This window comes from Hippopotamus amphibius, chromosome 17 (assembly GCF_030028045.1).
Source record: "Hippopotamus amphibius kiboko isolate mHipAmp2 chromosome 17, mHipAmp2.hap2, whole genome shotgun sequence".
NCBI lineage: Eukaryota > Metazoa > Chordata > Mammalia > Artiodactyla > Hippopotamidae > Hippopotamus > Hippopotamus amphibius.
This window is the reverse complement of record NC_080202.1, coordinates 48,538,480-48,561,419: the sequence shown is the minus strand read 5'-3', so window position 1 is coordinate 48,561,419 and position 22,940 is coordinate 48,538,480. Positions and strand designations below refer to the sequence as shown.

The 22,940-nt window shown below is 37.6% G+C and overlaps 1 protein-coding gene across 17 annotated transcripts in view; it reads left to right on the top strand.

Annotated features, from left to right (window-relative positions):
* Nucleotides 1-22,940, top strand: part of TANC2 (tetratricopeptide repeat, ankyrin repeat and coiled-coil containing 2) — a 342,062-nt gene that overhangs the window by 227,955 nt on the left and 91,167 nt on the right. For all 17 annotated transcript variants that reach the window (XM_057716527.1, XM_057716534.1, XM_057716530.1 and 14 more), the window contains one exon: nt 21,663-21,944. In XM_057716527.1, the coding sequence (XP_057572510.1) occupies nt 21,663-21,944 (282 nt within the window). The remainder of the gene's footprint in view (nt 1-21,662; nt 21,945-22,940) is intronic.

Below are 22,940 nucleotides of genomic sequence, written 5' to 3'. Positions count from 1 at the left end.
TTTGAGGCTCTAGACAATAACCTTCCCTCAAAAACGTGTTATCTTGATTACTATTTACAAATGAACTGTAGCTTAGACATTAGCAAGAAAGGAAAGCAAACTCAGACAGACTTCCCTTATGTTTCTGTAGATCTGTTTGGAAAGTCTTTATAATTTATGATTATTATATCCAAAACATTATACTTTATTATAGAAACAGATCATATTGTTTTCCTGGCATAATGTAAAAAAATCATGTCACAAAATCATGTCACATCATGTTTTCTAGTTTTATTTAAACCACATGCAAATTGCAGTCATATTTCAGTTTTATATCTTTCCCTAACTCTGGTTATGATTGAAGTAAAATAACTTTACCCAAAAAAGTAATAAAGTGATTGAAAACCTTTTTTAGTGTACATTAAGGTGTATCTTTCTACATTAGAGGTATATCTTTCTGGATTTTAAAGTATAACTCAAGTTCTATGCAATAGTTTGTAAAACACAATTCTGGTTTTAAATGACCCTGGATCTTCAGGGTTAATGGTCATGTACACTGTAGTGTATCCAGTAGATACTAAATTAACTGACATTTTAAGTATAGAGATTAGCTGAAGTAGAATCCCTTGAATATATGAAGAGGTGACAGGCATTTATTGGGCACTTCATACAGGCAGTCCTGCACTATTTTGTTTAGAGCAGTGGTTCTCAAACTTTTTGGTCCCAGGACCTCTTTACACACTTAAAAAATTATTGAGGACCCTAAAAATCTTGTGTTATATGAGTTATATCAATTGATATTTCCGTATTAGAAATTAAAACTGAGAAATTGTTAAAATACCTGTTTTGTTTTGTTTTTTTTTTAAATAGTAGACCCATTGTGTGTTAAGATCATTTAAGCTCTGGAAAATTCCACCCGACCCTTGTGAGAGAATGCAAGTGGAAAAAGACAAATAACGTCATCATATTATGAAAATAGTTTTGCTTTTGTGGACCCCTGAAAGTGTCTTGAGAAGCTCCAGGGGTCCCAAGATCACACGTTAAGAAAATCTGGTTTAGAGGATACCATTGTAATTGAAGATGAATTTTATGCCTTGAAGGATGGCACAACCTGTTTACAGAAATGTGGAAAAATGTAGTTTGAGAGTTGGTTAGAAGTTATTCATGAACATGGTTTAATAGTACAGGCATAGTTCATTTAACAGTCACCTTAATAATAACTGCAATTGTGTGATCATAATAGTAGTCTTTTGACTGCGGAAACAGAAGTTGCTGGGGTACCCCATGAGCCACAGTTTGGATCTTCAAGTTGGGTATTAACATTAACATTTGCTTCATTAGTAAAAAGTCTTTTTTTTTCTTTGCTTCTCAAGACAGCTGTTTTGAACAACTGTTCTACCCAAATTGATGTTTCCAGAGACCCAGCCCAACAATGGGGAGGAGGTCACATAAGTGCACTGTCCACGATCTTAGTGCAGCAAGTTAGTAGACTCTGAGCTGTCAACGATCCAAGAGCTTGAGCACTAATGACAAAATGGTTACAGTAGATTGTGTCCTGATGCAGTGTACAGCTTGCTAACCTACTACAAGGGCCTTTCAAGTCCCAAAGCCTCATGTCCTTGATAGTTATTCATTTGAGACCTTAAAGTTTTTAACTCAAGTTTTTAAAATTATTTTGAGGGTCCGTTTTTAATTTAATCACCATTGTGTAAATGTGGAGTCGTGCTAGACCTGAAACCATTAAAGACCACTCTTTCTGACCATCTGTTTTTACCCAGAGAAAGACAGAAACTAAGTTTGCTGTCCAGTAAAAGGAAGGAGCATTGGTTTTTATGGATAAATGTTATAAATCTTATGACAGAATATATAAATGGAAGGAGTTAAAACACGCAAAGCAAATCATAGCATAATAACTTTGAATAGTAGCTGCTCAGGATAAATTAACAACAGATTATTAATGATAAGACTGAACCTGCCTGATATTAAATCATAATCACACTGCTCTGCTTAAAGAGAGTATACATTCCTAATTAAAACTTCATTTCTCAATATGTGTTGGTTTCCTTAGGACTTTTACTAAATCCCATTACATAAATGGCCATTCACAGACATTGGGTTTAGTTAATAGCTGCTTTAATAGATACTCGGTTGGGGGGCATATGTACAAATGATAGTCTGACTCATTGGCAGAACTGATGTGAAACTGACCCTGCCACAGTTAACTTGTCTTTGTCAAAGCAAAGAATTGAATTTTTATCAAATAAAATCAGTGCTTCATGCCATTTGTGAGTCCCCTACTTTTCCAAAACAATGAATCCTTTCTGAAGATGACTAAGATGTATGTCATGAAGCTAATAATCTTGCATTAGCCCACTGAGTCACGCATCCCTGAGGTTGCTTAGTCATCTTGATCATTGCCTGGCTGGCTCTCACATTTACAAGGGAATATTTCCATCAGTCTTTTCTATCTCCTTGTTCATTGTTTTAGTTTTACAAGATTAAATTTCCTTTTAGGTAAATCGAAAATCCAGAAATAAAGTTGCACGCACATAACTGCCTATATATAAATATTAGGGTAGATTGTAAGCTTTAGTTGTGTGAGATGATCCTCTCACCCCCAGCCAGCTCTTTTGCAAAGCACCCAAAAATTTGAGATTGCGTTACTCAAACTGGATGTCTTTGAATGTCTGCTAGAAACTGATTTATACTTTTTGGAGTAGTCTAGCTGTAATTTTTTAAAACAGATCATTGATTGGTAAAGTAGCTCCAGATAGGTACACAGATCTGGTTTTTATATAAACCAGCTTTACTTGGTAAATTCTCTCTTAGAATTTGAAACCCCAAACAGTAGCTAATATACAACAAAGTTCCCCCACATGACGTGAAAGGGAGAATTAACCTTTGGGAAAGAGAAGAGTCTATAAACCATTTAATCTTCTAACAGGCACGTATTTGACCTCTTGCATTAAATAACACACTACTTAAAGAAAGGCTGTGGACCAAAAAATGAATAAAGAAAAAAATATGAAATCCAAAAGAAAAAAGAAAGGCTGTGGAGTAAGATGAAAGAAATTCTAATCATGATATCTAATTCTGCAAGAATAAATCATTGAAAATATTTTTAAATGCCTGAGTTCAGTAAAGAAAAATAAATAACCGTTAAGCCATTTTTATGTTTTGATCTAAATTAGATTTAAAGAATAGCTTCCCAGTTAATCTTTCTATCATTATTTTCTCCAAAAGTGACTAAATCTTATTAAAGTAACCATAATGCCAGTAAATTTATTTAGGTAACACTTTGTAAAACATTTTTGATTCAGTAAAATGATCTAAGTGGTCCAATCTTGCAGTATGTAATAAAAGATTTTTTATGGAATAACTTCCCCAGATACTAATAAAATACAGCACTGGAGAATTTCCTTTGTAGGGCCATAGCTATTTCATCACTGTGTTCACTTTTAAAATGTTTAATCTTAAATTTCAAGTAATTAGCCAGTTCTGATTCTCCAGTAAAAATCTCAGCTTCAAGACCAACAATCTAATAGCACAAACCTATGTTGACATAGTTATATAATTCTTTTATCAGATGTTTTTATAAAAGCTTTACTGTTTTTATATTTTCCCCACATTTTGAGGTATTAAGCGCGTGAGGAAACTTGTAAAAAGTGGCAACATTTGAAAGAGTTGGATTTTCCCTATTTCTTTTACTGTTTTTCAAAGATCATTGTTCCCTTCCTAAAAGTTCCACTCAACAATGACTCCAAGTTTTTCTCAACAAATGTTTTTCTATAAAACCAATGTCAGAAAGCTGAAGTTTAACATACAAGTTATTCAAAGACTCAGTGTTATTTTCCAGAGTCAAATAAGCCTTTTTCGTTTTTTATCCCCATATTAATAGAATACAGTAGACTTCTTAAACCACTAAGACAAATGCTGAGAATGGGACACTTAAACAGATAAAAAAATGATAGCTTGCATTTATTGGGGTTCTTATTCTTTATAGACACAGTGCTAAGAGCTTTAAACATGTTATTTAATCCTCACAGCTCATTGATGCAGGTGGTGGTAGTAAGCAAACTGGGAGTTAGGTTAAATAACTTGCTTAGAGTTACATGTCTAGTAGTTGGCAGTGCAGGGATTCATTTCATATGTGGAAGACTGGAGCCTGTGCTCTTAACCACCATGCTATCCTATATCACAGACACTATAATATAAAAAGCTGTAAGTAATATAATAATAGCAATACAATGGCTTGTTGTACACTGGCGTGTTAGGGATGGGACACAGTTGCATGTAAACACTAATTGCCTGATGATGGTTACCAAGGCCTGCAAGGAGTGGAAAATGAGGAGTTGCTGTTCTTTGGGCATATAAAGTTTGAGTCATGCAAGCTGAAAAAGTTTTAAGGATCTGCTGTCCAACATTGTGCTTATTGTTAATCATCTCATGATTATTTGCCGTCAGATATCTTCTTTAGTGACATGTCTGTTCAGATATTTTGTCCACTTTTGTGTTGGGTGGTTTCTTTTCTTATTAATGAGTTTTGAGAGTTTGTTATATAAATTGGATACAGGTCCTGTATCAGATTTGTGCTTTGCAAATATGTCCTCCCAGTGTATGACTTGTCTTCTTATTCTCTTAACAGTGTCTTTTGAAGAACAGAAGTTGTTAGAAGTCGAGTTTATGTATTTTTGTCTCTGATGGATTGTTCTTCTGGTGTTGTATCTAAGCTTTCTTTGACAAACCAAAAGTCACAAATACTTTCTCCTGTGTTTTCTTCTAGACATTTTACAGTTTTAGGTTTTACGTTTAGGTCTGTGATTGATTTTGAGTTAATTTTTGTATGTGGTGCAGTGCTTGATATGTATCAAAGTTCTTTGGGGGTTTTGTTTTTGGCACGTAGGTATCCAGTTGTTCTAATATCATTTGTTGCAGAGACTGTTCTTCCTCTACTGAATTCCTTTAGCGCCTTTGCACTGTCAAAAATCAGTCATCCATATATGTATGGGATCTGTCTCTGGACTACTTCTGTTCCAGTCATCTGTTTGTCTGTGTTGATGCTAATACCACACCTTCATAGCATCCCTTACCCTTTTAATCTGTAGTCATGTTACCCCTCATTCTTAATTCTATTCTTGTTGGTATTTTATGTCATCTCTCTTTTTTTGCTTATTAGTCTGCTTAGAGATTTATCAATTTTATTGATATTATTGTTTATTAAATCTTTTATTTTCATTAATTTTTTCTGTTGTTTTTCTGTTTACTGTTTTATTTATTTCCACTCTGCTTTTTATTATTTCCTTTCTTCCGCTTGCTTTGGGATTTCTTTCTTTATTTACTGATTTGCTAAGGTAAAAGGTGAGGTCATTGATATAGATCTTTCTTCTATTCTAATATAGGCATTTTAATGCTATAAATTTCCCTGTTAAGTACTGCTTTAGCTGTATTTCACAGATTTTGTATTTTCATTTTCATCCAGTTCAAAATACTAATTTGTTTTTTGATTTCTTCTTCAACTCATGGATATTCTGGGGAATTTCCAGATATATTTCTGCTATCAATTCCTAATTTAATTCTGTTATGGTGAAAGAACATACTTTAAACATGAATTGTTTTAAATTTATTCAGAATTTTTTATGAGCCAAAATATGGCCCATCTTGGTAAAGTTTTCAAGGCCTTTATAATACTTGTGTCTGAGGTGCCCCTCAGGTTCACTGATTCATTAGGAGGACTCACAGTACTCAGCATATAGTCATTCTCATAGCTGTGCTTTATTACAGTAAAATGATACAAAACAAAATCAGCAAAGGGAAAAGGTACATGGGCAAAACTCCAAAGGAAACCAGACAAGCTTCCAAGTGTTCTTTCTCAGTGAAGTCACACAACATGCACTTAATTCCTCCAGCAATAAGTTGTGTCATGTGTGAAATGTCTTCCAGGAGAGCTCATTAAAGATTCAGTGCCCAAGATTTTTATTGGGGTTTGGTCACATAGACCTCCTTGCCTAAAACGTACCAAAATTCCAGACTTCCAGAAGAAAAGTAAGTATTCAGCATAAACAATATTGTTTGTACAAATTAGGTACAGTGAGCCATTCTTCTTAGTTCTTGGAATGGTGTGAATCCTCTTGAAATCTATATTCCCAGACTTCAGTAAGAGCCAATCTTGTAAGCAGGCTTTCTAAGGATTAGCAGTCTTAGGCCTGTTGTGTTAACTCCTTTCTGCACAAGAGTATATTTCTGTTTCTCTCCTCCCAGCCTTTATGTTGTTGTCGTGAAACAGTTTCCTTATCCAAATGTTGTAAACCCCACCATATAAAAGTCAGTTATCTTCTAAAGAGTTTTGAAAAACAGTCTTATATGTTGATCTACATGGTTCCCATTTCTGGTGCTCTTCATTTCTTTCTTTGTATTTTTCTATCTGGTGTCATTTTTCTTCTGCCTGAAGGACTTCCTTTAACATTTCTTATATTGTGGATCTGCTGGTCTAATTATTAATTTTTTTCAGCTTCTATATGCCTGAAAATCTTTATTTCACTGTCATTTTTGAAAGATATTTTCGATGGGTGTAGAATTCTAGATTGACATGTTTTTTGTTCGCATAATTTAAAGCTTTAGGTCTACTGCCTTCTCATTTGCATTGTTTTTGACAAGAAATCTGCTGTCATCCTTATCTTTATTCCTCTGTACTTAATGTGTCTTTTTATTCTGCAGCTGCTTTTAAGATTTTCTCTTTATCACTGGTTTTGAGGAATTTGACTGTGATGTGCCCTGGTGTCATTTTCTTCATGTTTCTTGCACTTAGGGTTTATTGAGTTTCCTGGATCAGTAAGTTTATAGTTTTTGTCAAATTTGGAAATTTCATAGCCATTATTCATTTAAATATATATATATATTTAACTTTTTATTTTTTTATTTTTTACAATAAACTGCATATATTTAGAGTGTACAATTTGGTATCCCAATCTCCCAATTCATCCCCCCCCCCCAACCCTCCCCGCTTTCCCCACTTGGTGTCCATATGTTTGTTCTCTACATCTGTGTCTCTATTTCTGCCTTGCAAACTGGTTGATTTGTACCATTTTTCTATACTCCACATACATGTGTTAATATACAATATTTGTTTTTCTCTTTCTGACTCACTTCACTCTGTAGGACAGTCTCTAGGTCCATCCATGTCTCTACAAATGTCCCAGTTTCATTGCTTTTTACAGCTGAGTAATATTCCATTGTATGTATGTACCACATCTTCTTTATCCATTCATCTGTTGATGGACATTTAGGTTGCTTCCATGTCCTGGCTATTGTAAATAGTGCTGCAGTGAACATTGGAGTGCATGTGTCTTTTTGAATTATGGTGTTCTCTGGGTATATGCCCAGTAGTGGGATTGCTGGGTCATATGGTAGTTCCATTTTTAGTTTTTTAAGGAACCTCCATACTGTTTTCCATAGTGGCTGTATCAATTTACATTCCCACTAGCAACGCAAGAGCTTTCCTTTTTCTCCACACCCTCTCCAGCATTTACTGTTTGTAGATTTTCTGATGATGCCCATTCTAACTGGTGTGAGGTGATACCTCATTGTAGTTTTGATTTGCATTTCTCTAATAATTAGTGATGTTGAGCAGCTTTTCATGTGCCTCTTGGCCATCCGTATGTCTTCTTTGGAGAAATACCTATTTAGGTCTTCTGCCCATTTTTTGATTGGGTTGTTTGTTTTTTTGATATTGAGCTGGATGAACTGTTTATGTATTTTGGAGATTAATCCTTTGTCTGTTTATTTGTTTGCAAATATTTTTTCCCATTCTGAGGGTTGTCTTTTCATCTTGCTTATAGTTTCCTTTGCTGTGCAGAAGCTTTGAAGTTTCATTAGGTCCCACTTATTTATTTTTGTCTTTATTTCCATTACTCTAGGGGGTGGATCAAAAAAGATCTTGCTGTGATTTATGTCAAAGAGTGTTCTTCCTATGTTTTCCTCTAGGAGTTTTATAGTGTCTGGCCTTACGTTTAGGCCTTTTATCCATTTTGAGTTTATTTTCGTGCGTGGTGTTAGGGAGTGTTCTAATTTCATTCTTTTCCATGTAGCTGTCCAGCTTTCCCAGCACCACTTATTGAAGAGGCTGCCTTTTCTCCATTGTATATCCTTGCCTCCTTTGTCATAGATTAGTTGACCATAGTTTATCTCTGGGCTTTCTATCCTGTTCCATTGATCTATATTTCTGTTTTTGTGCCAGTACCATACTGTCTTGATCACTGTAGCCTTGTACTATAGCCTGAAGTTGGGAAGCCTGATTCCACCAACTCCATCTTTCCTTTTCAAGATTGCTTTGGCTATTCGGGGTCTTTTGCGTTTCCATACAAATCGTAAAATTCCTTGTTCTAGTTCTGTGAAAAATGCCATTGGTGATTTGATTGGGATTGCATTGAATCTGTAAATTGTTTTCGGTAATATAGTCATTTTCACAATGTTGATTCTTCCAATCCCAGAACATGGTTTGTCCCTCCATCTGTTTGTGTCTTCTTTGATTTCTTTCATTAGTGTCTTATAGTTTTCTGAGTACAGGTTTTTTACCTCCTTGGTTAGGTTTATTCCTAGGTATTTTATTCTTTTTGTTGCAGTGGTGAATGGGATTGTTTCCTTAATTTCTCTTTCTGATCTTTCATTGTTGGTGTATAGAAATGCAAGAGATTTCTGTGTGTTAATTTTGTATCCTGCAACTTTACCAAATTCATTGATTAGCTCAAGTAGTTTTCTGGTGGCATCTTTAGGATTCTCTATGTGTAGCATCATGTCATCTGCAAACAGTGACAGTTTTACATCTTGTTTTCCAATTTGGATTCCTTTTATTTCTTTTTCTTCTCTGACTGCTGTGGCAAGGACTTCCAAAAGTGTGTTGAATAGTAGTGGCAAGAGTGGACATCCTTGCCTTGTTCCTGATCTTAGAGGGAATGCTTCCAGTTTTTCCCCATTGAGAATGATGTTTGCTGTGAGTTTGTCATATACGGCCTTTATTATACTGAGGTAGATTCCCTCTATGCCCACCTTCTGGAGAGTTTTTATCATAAATGGGTGTTGAATTTTGTCAAAAGCTTTTTCTGCATCTATTGAGATGATCATGTGGTTTTTATCCTTCAGTTTGTTAATATGGTGTATCACATTGATTGATTTGCGTATGTTGAAGAATCCTTGCATTCCAGGGATAAACCCCACTTGATCATGGTGTATGATCCTTTTAATGTGTTGTTGGATTCTGTTGGCGAGTATTTTGTTGAGGATTTTTGCATCCAAATTCATCAGTGATGTTGGTCTGTAGTTTTCTTTTTTTGTAGTATCTTTGCCTGGTTTTGGTATCAGGGTGATGGTGGCTTCATAAAATCAGTTTGGTTCCTTCCTCTGCAATATTTTGGAAGAGTTTGAGAAGGATGGGTGTTAGCTCGTCTCTAAATGTTTGATAAAATTCACCTGTGAATCCATCTGTCCTAGACTTTTGTTTGTTGGGAGATTTTTAATCACAGTTTCAATTTCATTACTTGTGATTGGTCTGTTCATATTTTCTATGTCTTCCTGATTCAGCCTTGGAAGGTTATACCTTTCTAAGAATCTGTCCATTTCATCCAGGTTGTCCATTTTATTGGCGTATAGTTGCCTGTAGTAATCTCTTATGGTGCTTTTCATTTCTGCGGTGTCCGTTGTAACTTCTCCTGTTTCATTTCTAATTTTATTGATTTGAGTCCTCTCCCTCTTTTTCTTCATGAGTCTTGCTAGAGGTTTATCGATTTTATTTATCTTCTCAAAGAACCAGCTTTTAGTTTTATTGATGTTTGCTATTGTTTTCTTTGTCTCTATTTCTTTTATTTCTGCTCTGATCTTTATGATTTCTCTCCGTCTACTCACTTTGGGTTTTGTTTACTCTTCTTTCTCTAGTTTCTTTGGGTGTAAGGTTAGATTGTTTATTTGGGATGTTTCTTGTTTCTTGAGGTAGGATTGTATCACTATAAACTTCCCTCTTAGAACTGCCTTTGCTGCATCCCATAGGTTTGGGATCATTGTGTTTTCATTGTCATTTGTCTCTAGGTATTTTTTAGTTTCCTCTTTGATTTCTTCAGTAATCTGTTGGTTATTTAGTAGCGTATTGTTTAGCCTCCATGTATTTGTGTTTTTTACAGTTTTTTTCCTGTAATTGATTTCTAATCTCATAGCGTTGTGGTCAGAAAAGATGCTTGATATGATTTCAATTTTCTTGAATTTACCAAGGCTTGATTTGTGACCCAAAATGTGATCTGTCCTGGAGAATGTTCCATGTGCACTTGAGAAGAATGTGTAATCTTCTGTTTTTGAATGTAATGTCCTATAGATATCTATTAAATCCAGCTGATTTATTGTGTCATTTAAAGCTTGTGTTTCCTTATGAATTTTCTGTGTGGATGATCTGTCCATTGGTGTAAGTGGGGTGTTAAAGTCCCCCACTATGATTGTGTTACTGTCGATTTCCTCTTTCATAGTTGTTAGCATTTGCCTTATGTATTGAGGTGCTCCTGTATTGGGTGCATATATAATTGTTATCTCTTCTTCTTGGATTTGATCCCTCGATCTTTATGTAGTGTCCTTTCTTGTCTCTTGTAACATTTTTTATTTTAAAATCTTTTATCTGATATGAGTATCGCTACTCCAGCTTTCTTTTGATTTCCATCTGCATGGAATATCTTTTTCCATTCCCTCACTTTCAGTCTGTATGTGTCCCTAGGTCTGAAGCAGGTCTCTTGTAGACAGCATATATATGGGTCTTGTTTTTGTGTCCATTCAGCCAGTCTGTGTCTTTTGGTTGGTGCATTTAATCCATTTACATTCAAGGTAATTATTGATATGTATGTTCCTATTACCATTTTCTTAATTGTTTTGTTGTTGTTTCTGTAGGTCCTTTTCTTCTCTTATGTTTCCCACTTAGAGAAGTTCCTTTAGCATTTGTTGTAGGGCTGGTTTGGTGGTGTTGAATTCTTTTAGCTGTTGCTTGTCTGTAAAGCTTTTGATTTCTCCATCGAATCTGAATGAGATCCTTGCTGGGTAGAGTATTCTTGGTTGTAGGTTCTTCCCTGTCATCACTTGAAATATATCATGCCACTCCCTTCTGGCTTGCAGAGTTTCTGCTGAGAAATCAGCTGTTACCCTGATGGGAGTTCCCTTGTATGTTATTTGTCATTTTTCCCTTGTTGCTTTTAATAACTTTTCTCTGTCTTTAATTTTTGTCAGTTTGACTACTGTATGTCTTGGTGTGTTTCTCCTTGGGTTTATCCTGCCTGGGACTCTCTGCGCTTCCTGCACTTGGGTAGCTATTTCCTTTCCCACGTTAGGGAAGTTTTCAACTAGAATCTCTTCCAATATTTTCTCAGGTCCTTTCTCTCTCTCTTCTCCTTCTGGGACCCCTATAGTGCGAATGTTGGTGTGTTTAACATTGTCCCAGAGGTCTCTTAGGCTGTCTTCAGTTCTTTTCATTCTTTTTTCTTTATTCTTTTCTGCATCGGTGATTATCACCATTCTGTCTTCCAGGTCACTTATTCGCCCTTCTGCCTCAGTTAATCTGCTCTTGGTTCCTTCTAGTGTATTTTTCATTTCAGTTATTGTGTTGCATATCTCTGTTTGTTCTTTAATTCTTCTAGGTCTTTGGTAAACTTTTCTTGCAACTTTTCGATCTTTGCATCCAATCTTTTTTTCAAAGTCCTGGATGATCTTCACCATCGTTATTCTGAATTCTTTTTCCAGAAGAGTGCCTGTCTGTTCTTCATTTAGTTGTTTTTCTGGCATTTTATCTTGTCCCTTCATCTGGTACAAAGTCTTTTGCCTTTTCATTTTCTTTGTCTTTCTGTGGCTGTGATTTTCAGTTTCACAGGATGAAATAGTGCTGATACTGCTTGATTCTGCTGTCTGCCCTCTTGTGGAGGAAGGTGTCTGTGAGGCTCCTGGGTGCTTCCTGATGGAAGGGACTGATGGTGGGTAGGGCTGGGTGGGCGGAGCTCAGTAAAACTTTAATCCAATTTGGTGGGTGGAGCTCAGTGACACCTTAATCTGCTTGTCTGCCGATGGGTGGGGCTGTGTTCCCACCCTGGTGGTCGTTTGGCCTGAGGCGACCCAGCCCTGGAGCTTACAGACTCTTTGGTGGAGCTAATGGTGGACTCTGGAAGGGCTCAACGCCAATGAGCACTTCTCAGAACCCATGCTACCAGTGCCCCTGTCTCCTCAGTGAGCCACAGCTGCCCCCCACCCCTGCAGGCAATCCTCCAACACCAGCAGGTAGGTCTGGTTCAGTCTCCTATGGGATCACTGCTCCTCCCTCTGGGTCCTGGTGAGCACACTTTTTTGTGTGCCCTCCAAGAGTGGAGTCTCCATTTCCCTCAGTCCTGTGGAGGGCCTGCAATCAAATCCCGCTGGCTTTCAAAGTCTGATTCTCTGGGGATTCCTCCTCCAGTTGCTGGACCCCCAGATTAGGAAGCCTGACGCAGGGCTCAGAACCCTCAGGACTTCTGTGGTATAACTGTTCTCCAGCTTGTGAGTCACCCACCCAGCATTTATGGGATGTGATTTTATTGCGATTGTGCCCCTCCTACCATCTTCTCCTTTGTCTCTGGATGTGGGGTGGTTTTTTTTGGTGAGTTCCATTGTCTTTTTGTCGATGGTTGTTCAGCAGTTAGTTGTAATTCCAGTGCTCTCGCAAGAGGAAGTGAGTACACGTCCTGCTACTCCGCCATCTTGATTCTCTGTCTGTATATATATTTTTGTCCTCCACCGTCAAGGACTCCAGTTACCACTTATATTTGACAACTTGGAGTTGTCTCACAGTTCACTGATCCTCTTTTTATTTTTTTTAATTTTTTTTTTTTGTTTTTATCTCTTCTTTCTCTGTGTATTTAATTTTGCATAGTTTTTATTACCATGTCTTTAAGGTTACTCATCTTTTCTTTTGTAATGTCCAATTTGTTTCAGATCGCATCTAGTGTATTTTTCATTTCTGATGTCTTTTTCTCTGGAAGTGCAATTTGGGTATTTTGTAATTTCCATGTCCCTTTGGAACAGATAGAATATAGTTATAATCATGGTTTTAATACTTTTCTCTGCTAATTCTAACATCTGTGTCAGTTCTGGGTCAGTTTCAGTTGATTGATTTTTCTCCTAATTATGGTTCATATTTTCCTGTTTCTTTGCATGCCTGATGATCTTCACTTGGATGCCAGACATTGTGAATTTTACCTTATTGAGTATTGGATATTTTTGTTTTCCTATAAATATTTTTCATCTTCTTTCTGGAATGTGACTTAGTTATTTGGAAACAGCATGATCAGTTTTGGGTCTTGCCTTTAAAATTCATTAAATGGAATCAGAACAATATTTACAGGTCTCTTTATTCCATACTGTGGAGTCAAGACCTTCCTGGATTTATCCAGTGTCCTGTACCTTGTGAGGTTTTCCATCTGGCTGGTAGGAACAGGCCCTGTTCCTGGCCCTTTGTAAGCTGCAGATACTCGTCTCTAATCCTCATACTTGTGCTAATCACTACTCTGCTGATTACCCAAGGGTTACTCTCCACAGGTCTCCAGAATTATTTCTGTACAGCTGTCTCCTTTCCAGTACTCTGTTCTTTGAACAGTGGCTGCCTTGGTCTCCCTGGATTCTCAGCTCCATCTACTCAACTAAGTGAGTCTGTCGGAGTCTGACTGGATTCTCCCTCCCTACGTTGTGGTCTGAAAATTCTCTCAGTGTTGTGAGTGGGCATAGGGTTTACCTCATTTGTTTTCCATAGCTCGGGGTTTACTGTTTTTCATTGCTTGTGTCTAGTGTCTTGAGAACCATTGTTTCCTATATTTTGTCTAGAGCTTTGTTTGTTTTAGAGTTGTTTTAGGTGGGAGGGCAAATCCAGTCCTTGTTTCTCCATCTTCGCCAGAAGTGGAAATTCATGTCAAATTTTAAAAAGAAAATTATAGATGAAATGAACCAGAGCATCAATCCATCTCTCCTTAGAAAATGACTGGCTTGATAGTTAGAATTGGGTTTTCTGTAAGCCAAAATACATATTTTACCTGTAATAAAGAAGAATTAAATATGATTATTACTTGCACAAAATAAATCCCACGTCACTTTAACAAGACTAGTTAATAAATCAATATGTGTGACTTCAGCCTTCTCAGTAGCTTTTCTAAAAGAACGGAAAAATAGTCTTTAAAAAAATATATCCTGTCCTCTCTGGACAGTAGCTCTAAGGCACGTTTTCTCCCTCCCCCCAGCTTCCTGTAGGAATGTGATTGTTTGATTGTTGGTGTCTTGGCCAGCATCCAGGCCTTGCCTGTGATATGTACAGAGCTTGGAAAATAACAGTTTTTCTTCCCTGAATATCTTGTTACTTAATGGCCCTCTTGTTTATGACAGTAGTCTTTACACAAGAATATATCCCTAAAAGGTGGCAACCAAATGATTCATTTCTTTTTATTATCATGGTATATGGTTCAAGTGATTTTCAAAGACCTGGTTTTACATCCTATAACTGTCTTGCTGTAGCCTTCCTGTCCTACCAAAGCCAAGTCTATAAACATTTCCCTGCACTTGAGAATGGAAAATTCATATTCACTGTTTTCATTCACGAATTCATGTATTAAACGTTATTGAATGTACTTACCCTGTGACAAGAACTATCCTAGTTAATGAGGACTTACCAGGTTGGGTGATTGTGGTAGGGTAAGTTGATGAGGCATGAGGGTAGAAGTGTAAGGATTAACATGATTATATCAGATATATACCATTGATGGCTGTATACAGGAGGGATGTGTGGGATGCAAAGTTATTCATTGAAAGCTTGTTTAAGTACATGGTAAAAAGCAAGAGATTGAGAATCTAAACTATATGACTGTCATTCATTGGGAATTAACTAGGTTCTGAATTAAGAATTTATATGCATTTTCTTGTTTAGCCTTATGAGGTAGATATTCTTATTATCCCCATTTTACAGATAACAAAATTTGAGGCTTAGGGTAATCTGACAACTCCTCCAAAGGTTATATCACTACAAGTAACAGTGGAATGGGAAAAGAAAACAGGAATTATATCTGAGAGAGATTCCTCAAGAATAATTAATAGGACCTATGACAAATTAGATGTAAAGGTCAAGAAAGAAGAAATCCTGGTGAGTCTCGAGTTTCTATCTTGGGAGATCAGACAGATGGTGATATTTCATTAACTGAGATAATGAATGGAAAATAAAGAATAGGTTAAGGTGAGTGAGAAAATAACTTCAATTCTAAACATTTTAAGTTTGAGATATCTATTGGAAATCCACATAGATAACTCTTGTAAATTGCTGGTAATGCTATACAGGAGTTTAGGAATGGGATCTGAAACAGAAATGTAAACCCCATCACCACTTAGATAGATGTAAAAGCCATTAGTCTATTCCTTTGAGATTACCCAGGCAGATCGTGAAGAAGGTAAAAAACAATAAAATACAGAACCTAAGATTGGCAATATTTTAGGGATAGGCAGAAGAATAAGAATCATTAAAGGTATATCAGGAGGAGAGGACCAAAAAAGACCTAGAAGAAAGTGTTGTTATGTTAAGCCCAGGAGGGGAAAGTATTTCAAAAAGTGGGGATTCGTTAAAAGTGTAAATACTGAGGCATGGTTAGGCGTAAAGACTGAAAATAACTCATTGGACTTAAAAGTTAGAAAGTCTTTAGTGTCGTTAACCAAACAGTTTCAGCAGAGTAGTATGGGAGGAAGCCAGGCTAGGGTGAGTTACTGCTATGGAAGTGAAGAGAGCAAGCGTGGCTCTTTCAAAATGTTTGGTGGGGTGAAAGGAAGAAGGAACACAAGTCAGGAGCTCAAAGAGATGAGGGCTCCAAGAGAGTGAGCATGTTCTCAGTCTCCTTTTCATTATGTTTTGTTTTAAATAAATGTGTGTGGGAAGGAGGTGATTAGGTTACACTGGCTTCTTTTTTGGCTTGATCACGTGGATAGTGGTAGCAGCTAACCGCAGTTAACCAGCAGACACTGTCCTAGGTACACTACATGTATGAACTCATGTTAATCCTCACATGCCGTGGTTATCCCTGTCTTAAAGATGAGGAAGACTGAGATATCAGGAACATAGGTAGCTATCTCAAGGTCGCAGAGCTGGCAAGTAACAGAGACAGGATACAAACTGAAGCGTCCTGACTCTGAGTCCACAGTTTTACCTGCTCTGCTATGTGTTTCCCTGCTGACCCAAAAAGTGACTCTGCTTTATTTAATTTTTTTTTTAAACAGAAGTTATCTGGAATGAACATTTCTCAAGCTATTATCTTTAGATTGTTTTTTAGGACCTGCTTCAAATTGCTTTACATTCTTCAAAAACTCATTTCCCAGGGTAAGAGTACCTGCCTACTGTAGTCCTATTCCTGAGTGCCGTAAATAAGCAGCAGACCCTAAACAGAGTTGACTCTTGTCAGTGGGAGAGCAAGTCTTCTAGAAACTCAGTAGACAAATGAGGCCTGCCTTGGTTTAATAAGTATACTTAAGAAAAAAATAAAGCATGTTTTTTGGCTTATGTTTGGTGCTCATGTGATACCAGGTTTGTCTGAGGCACGTGTTTTTCCTCTGCTCTGTGTAGGGAATAGCATGCTTGGCCTGAACCCTAAGAATAAACCTGAAGTTATCTTTTGTTCTGAGGAACAGAGGTGCTTCCAGGCTAGACTTTACAGCCGTTATGAAAGAATGTGAGGAAATACAACTCTGCTCCTGTTTGTACCAGACCTTCGCTGTATTACACACACCCTTTCTTCTCCCAGTCCTGTGACCAGCTTCTTTTCAGATGATTCATGGTTGTTTCCCATGAGTCAATACGCTTTAGTCTAAATCCAGTTAGAGCTCTTTTGCCCCCACCTCCCCTTCCCCTTTTCCTCTTGCTGCAGCTGTTTATATTTGCATTTAGACAAGCCGGTCTGTTAGCCTTAATGCACTTTTCGTTTTTTAAATGTTTACTCTTTGCCATAGTTAGAGAAAGGTCGGTTTTTTCTATGAGCCTAGGTGTATAGTTATTCGTATTCCTAGAGAGCATTCATTCGTCTGCCGCAGGCCTCACTGGCACTGAAGAGATATACACGTGGATCTGAGTCTGGAGTGGTTATTAAATTTCTTTAATAAAAACTGCCTTCCAAAGCTTGTCTTATTTGTGTACGCTATTGGAATATTTTTCTTTTTCATGTGTTTTCCTTCAGCATTCTATTAGGAAAATTTTCAGATATACCCAAAAAGAGGATAGTTTTATAATAAACACACATCTACTTGACTTGATCGTATCATTAATATGTCATTATTTTTATCACATATCTATCCATCCACCCATCTCTTTAACCATGCATCATTTTTTTACAAATGTCAAAGTAAAGTCCAGATGTCAGTATACTTTGGAGTGTTTTGAGAAGGATGGAAAGGTCTTCCTGCTCTGTTGCTGCCCTGGGACTCCCCCTTCTTGGGTGCCAGGGTTAAGAAAAGCACACCTGTTACTAAATGTATGGATTAGTCCATCATTTTCCCTTGGCTCAGCTGTAGTTGCAGTGGTCACTTCTCACTGGATTATTTTAGTGGTTTCTGCCTTAGAAAATCTCTTGGAAGCCAACTGATATCCTAAACAAAGAAACATTTATTTAGGAATGTGAACTCCACAGAGAGCATTCATTACCTCCGTGTCCCACAGCGCAGGCCAAAGGGCCTTCTTGTTCGTATGCCCTAAATATATTGTTAGTACATAAGAAGTATGGCTTTCTTTTATCACATTGATCTGACAAAAGCCTTAGATTCTGAGGTACAGAAATTGCTTCTAGGCTGTTCTTGGTGTCTACAGTTGTTTTACCATATGGTACTGGGCTAATTTTGTCTGTTCTTCCCTTGAGGCTTTTGTGAATTGATTACATTTTTAGAAAATTTTTAAAATAACTTTTTAAAATGTCAAAGCTTTCTCAGTAGAATAAAATATGATGAGAGATTACGTCAACATGAGAACAAGTTTTCTTAATAGAATTTTTCTCAAAAACTTCAGCATTTGAGTCTGTACTTGTCCCATACTATAAATTGGCGTTGGTCTTATTCGTGAAAGCTCCTTTTGATACGAAATGTTAAGTAATCCTGGACCTGAAGAGATAAGTCTGTAGGTTTAGAAAGCAACTGAGTGTCTCAGAAAGTGTTCTCTCTCTGGAAAGGTCATCTCTGGCCAAGCATGCAGTTCCTAAAGAGGAACACAGGAGAGGTGAAGGAGAAAGAAGCTAGCCTAGGCCAGTCAGCTGAGTCTACTCAATTCTGGTCATCAGTGTTATAACTCATGACCAGATTTCAGATTTAATAGTGACATCCTATAGAGCAGCAACATAATATAAAAGAAAAAACCTGGATTTTGGAGTCAGAATTAGGTTTTTTTTTTTTTTAAGCTCTTTATTGGAATATAATTGCTTTATGCTGTTGTGCCAGTTTTTGAGGTTCACCAAAGTGAATCAGCTGTATTTATACATATATCCCCATATCCCCTCCCTCCGGCGACTCCCTCCCACCTCCCTGTCCCAGCCCTCTAAGTCATCACCCATCATCAAGTTGATCTCCCTGTGTTATGCAGCAACTTCCCACTAGCTATCTGTTTTACATTTGGTAGTGTATATATGTCAGTGCTACTTTCTCACTTCGTCCCAGAATTTGCTTTTGATTCTAGTTCTGAAACCAGCTGTGTGACCTTAGATCTCTCTAGGCCTAATTACACTCATCTCTACCCAGTTGATCTGTTTTCTCCGTCCTTGCTGGGATTCCTGTGACTGCGCAGCCGGCGCTCAGCATGTCTGTCTGAGTGTCTGCCACCATGGGCGCTCGGGGTCCCAGGAACCCCCTGTGTGGTGAGCAGCACCCCCCGCCCCCATCCTGGGAAATGGTGGAACAAGCAGCTCCAAGAATCAGTCCCTCCACTGAAGCAACCATTAAGCTGGCAAGTCTGACAGGATCAACTTTTTCAGAACTCTGGAATTGCTAAGCAAAGCAAGAAAAGCAGATGATGAAACAGTATCTATAGTCTGATTTTTGTTTTAAAAATAAGTATATATGGTAGAGACAAAACTCAGGAAAAAAGTGAATTGTGTGTCTCTCTGGCTACTGGGAGTAAAATTATTTTGTTTATCTGCTGTTTCTAAATTTTCTGTAGTGAATATGTATTACTTCCATAAAAAATAGCAAAAGCAAAATAGAACAGTTTGCTAGTTTCTCAAGAAGCTGAAACATGAAGTTTCCATATGACCTAGCAGTACCACTCCTAGACGTATACCCAAGAGTTGAAAACACATACACAAAAACTTGTACATGAATGTTCATAGCAGCATGACTCAGCCAAAAAGTGGAAACAACCCAAATGTTTGTCAGCTGATAAATGGAATAAACAAAATGTGATATATCCATATAATGGAATATTGTTCAGCAGTAGAAAGGACCAAGTACTGATACATGCTACAACATGGATGAGCCTCAAAAACATGCTACCTGAAAGATGCCAGACACAAAAGGCCACACATCATACGATAATATGCACGTGAAATGTCTTGAATAGGCAAATCTGTAAAGACAAAGTCTCTGGTTGCCAGGGACTGAGGGAACCAGGGGCTAGAGAGTGACAGCTAATGGGTATGTGGTTCTTTGGGGGGCAGTGATGAAAATGTTCAGGAATTAAATAGTGATGGTTGTGCAACTTTGTGAATATACTAAAAAACCACTGAGTTGTATACTTTAAAAGGGGTATGTCAATTATAGCTCAATAAAATAATGTTTAAGACACTAGAATTAAGAATATTTTTAGCAAGTTAAAGTCTAAATTTTCACTTAATTCTGTAATTATATATGTATTTTAAAAGAGTAGATTATTGTAAAGGGATCGGAATCAGGAAATTATAAGTAACCATGTAGCTGTATCTTGACAGCCTTTTTTTTTTTAAGTGAAAATTCGCGACATTTTAAAACTGATATAGGAAACAATTTGCTTCTATTATCAGAGTTTGGCTTTATATTTTTAATTTTTGTACTACTTTTGGAATTGTTATCCTTTTTTAAAATGCTCAGTTATCATTCTAATGGCTTTCAGACTGTTTTAAATGAGAGTGTTTTTCAGTATATGAAGTCTGCTTGTGGGTGTTTTCTCAAGTACGCAGCCATCTCCAGATCCCATTTTATGATGTATAAGTGGTTTTAGTGTGTTCTAGAGTGATATAAGCAGTATAAATAGATCTAATTTCCCCCTTTATGATTTCCCTTTCTCTTGTCGCATTCCCTTCCCACCCCAGCCTTTATTCTTCAAAATATAAAATGGGGTGAGAGTGTAATACCTTGTTTTTAATTAATTCTTTCAGTAAGCATTTATTGAGCATGTACTATGTGTCAAGGCACTGTGCTAAGGTTAGTGATACAGAAATGAAATTTTTAAAAATAAATAATAAAATGAAAAAAAATGATACATCGAGAACTACTCTTGAAACAGTTAGGAAGGGAATTTCCTGGTGGTCCAGTGGTTAGGATTCTGGCTTTCACTGCTGGGGGCCTGGGTTCTATCCCTGGTTGGAGAACTAAGATCCCGCAAGCCCCACACATGGCCAAAAAAACAAGGAAGAAAGAGTTAAGAAGGCATTTAACTCAGATAAGGGAGGTCAGGCAGAACTTCTTTTTACCATCAATATAACTAGAAGGTTGATCATTCTTTCTACCATCAGTATAACTAGAAGGTACATCTGTTACGTGTTTCTAGAAAACCACTGAGAGTAGAGCTCTTGCTTAGCCCTTAGCACATCTCACAGCTACTTAAGAACAGAAAAAAATCTTGAGAAAAGCAGTAGGGATTTGTCCCTAAGACATGTGTATAAACCAGAAATCCTTTTTTTTTTTTTAATTGTCGTGAACACAAGCAGTACAGGTGCAGAGACGTTAAGTGAAAATTTGGTTTCTGCTTCCTTGACTACTTAACATATTGAAAAACCTTTTCAACCATCAGAGCTTTTAGAGGTTTGCTTCCCCTAATATACTTACTAGATTTTTTTAAAACACCATTATAAACTTAAAGGAATTACTGTTTTTATTAGTATTTTTAAAGAGACAAGTTCTCTCTGCAGTGCTTTCTACAGGACTGATGTGTAGTGGTTCGGTCATATTGGTTGTTAAATAATGAAATACATCCTTACAGGTTGGTAAAGAGCTGATGCTGTAAACTATCTGGATGCACAGCCACACCCTGGCCTCTCCCACAGAAACTCCAACCCTGTATCTCCCCACAGTCCCACATTTTAAAGGTTATCCCCCAGGCACAGAAGGAGGCCTTAAGGACCCTACTTTTGCATCCATCCTTATTGCTGGTGCCTGGGCCATCCCCATTGCTTAATAATTTTTACTGTCACCCTGACTTTCTGACTATAACATAAATTATTCCTGTTTTAATCACATTTGTGTTCTGCCAGCTACAGTATCAAGCAGCTCCAGCTCCCATGCCATTGCTTATCTGTATAGAACCAAAATTCAGAGTTTTCTTATTTTCTGAATAACCCAGAATACCCTCACACTATAACTCCCAGTGGTCTCCTAAGCCATACTCTTTTTTTCTTTATTTCTCTCAATGTTGATGGTTTGGCCTAAGTTCTCTGTTCTCTCGTTGTTCCTTCCAGTTCGCTTTGCACCTTATAGGCCTCCAGATATCTCCCTGAAGCCTCTGCTCTTTGAAGTGCCCAGCATCACTACAGAGTCAGTGTTTGTTGGCCGGGATTGGGTTTTCCACGAAATAGATGCTCAACTTCAAAGTTCAAATGCCAGCGTCAACCAAGGAGTAGTGATCGTGGGAAACATTGGGTTCGGCAAAACTGCCATCATCTCCAGACTGGTGGCCCTCAGCTGCCATGGGACACGGATGAGACAGATCGCCTCAGACAGCCCACATGCCTCCCCCAAACGTATGTATCCCTTTCTAAAGAATTCCCTGCTTTGTTACTCTGAAATTTTTTCTGACATCTTTATATTAAGGCTCATGTCCTTTCATTTTCTGATCTGTAAAACCTGACTTGCATGTAAGGACCATTAACTCAGAGTTGGGGGAAAGAATGTAATACTCTGTTGACATTTAAGCCACATACCCAACAGTCACCTGAGTGTGACTGAAAAAACCTTTCAGAATAAACGTGTGACTCTTCCCTCCTGATGTCTGGCTGGTCTGTCCTGTGGGTAATGACTGCAGCAATTGCCTGTAAGAGCTGTTTGCATCCGTCACTGTCAGTTTTGGCTCGGCCTGTGCCCACTCTTCCTGTTCACGCCAGCACAGTCTGTTTGCGGCCTTCATTTCCTTGCAGTTGATGTCAGTGTGGCACTGCTTGGGCTTGAACCTCATTGTGTCCTTGAAGGGTTTCTCCTACTTCCTTGTGAAAAGATGCTGAGATCTCACATATATTCATGCTTCTTGCATCACAGGCAGGGCGCACCTTAATCATCACCATCAGGATCTTGTTTGTTTGTTTTTAAAATACCAGGCACTCTCTAAGAGTTTAACAAATATTAATTCATCCAATCCCCGTAAGAACTCAGTGAGGTCCTTCCTGTTATCTTCCTTTCACAGATAAGTGGTTTGAGGCTCAGAGAGGTTAAGTAAGCCTCCCAGGTTTCATAGCCAGTAAATAGTGAAACTAGAGTATGAGCCTAAGCAGTCTGGTTTCAGAGACCAGTCACTTCCATTTTACTGTGCTCCCTCTCCTTATTGATGGAACTCACTTGAGTAAAGGAGATGAAAGGAAATGTATAGGGGTTCTTCCTATACACAATATATGTGTAGAACCAGTCTACCTGGCTTCTGCTAGTTATAAGAGAACAAAAAGAAACTCTTGCTCTGCTAGTCCAAATCACTCATCTAGCTCACCACAGGTTTCCAGAGAGCAAGCACTGGAAATGTTTGGGAGCAG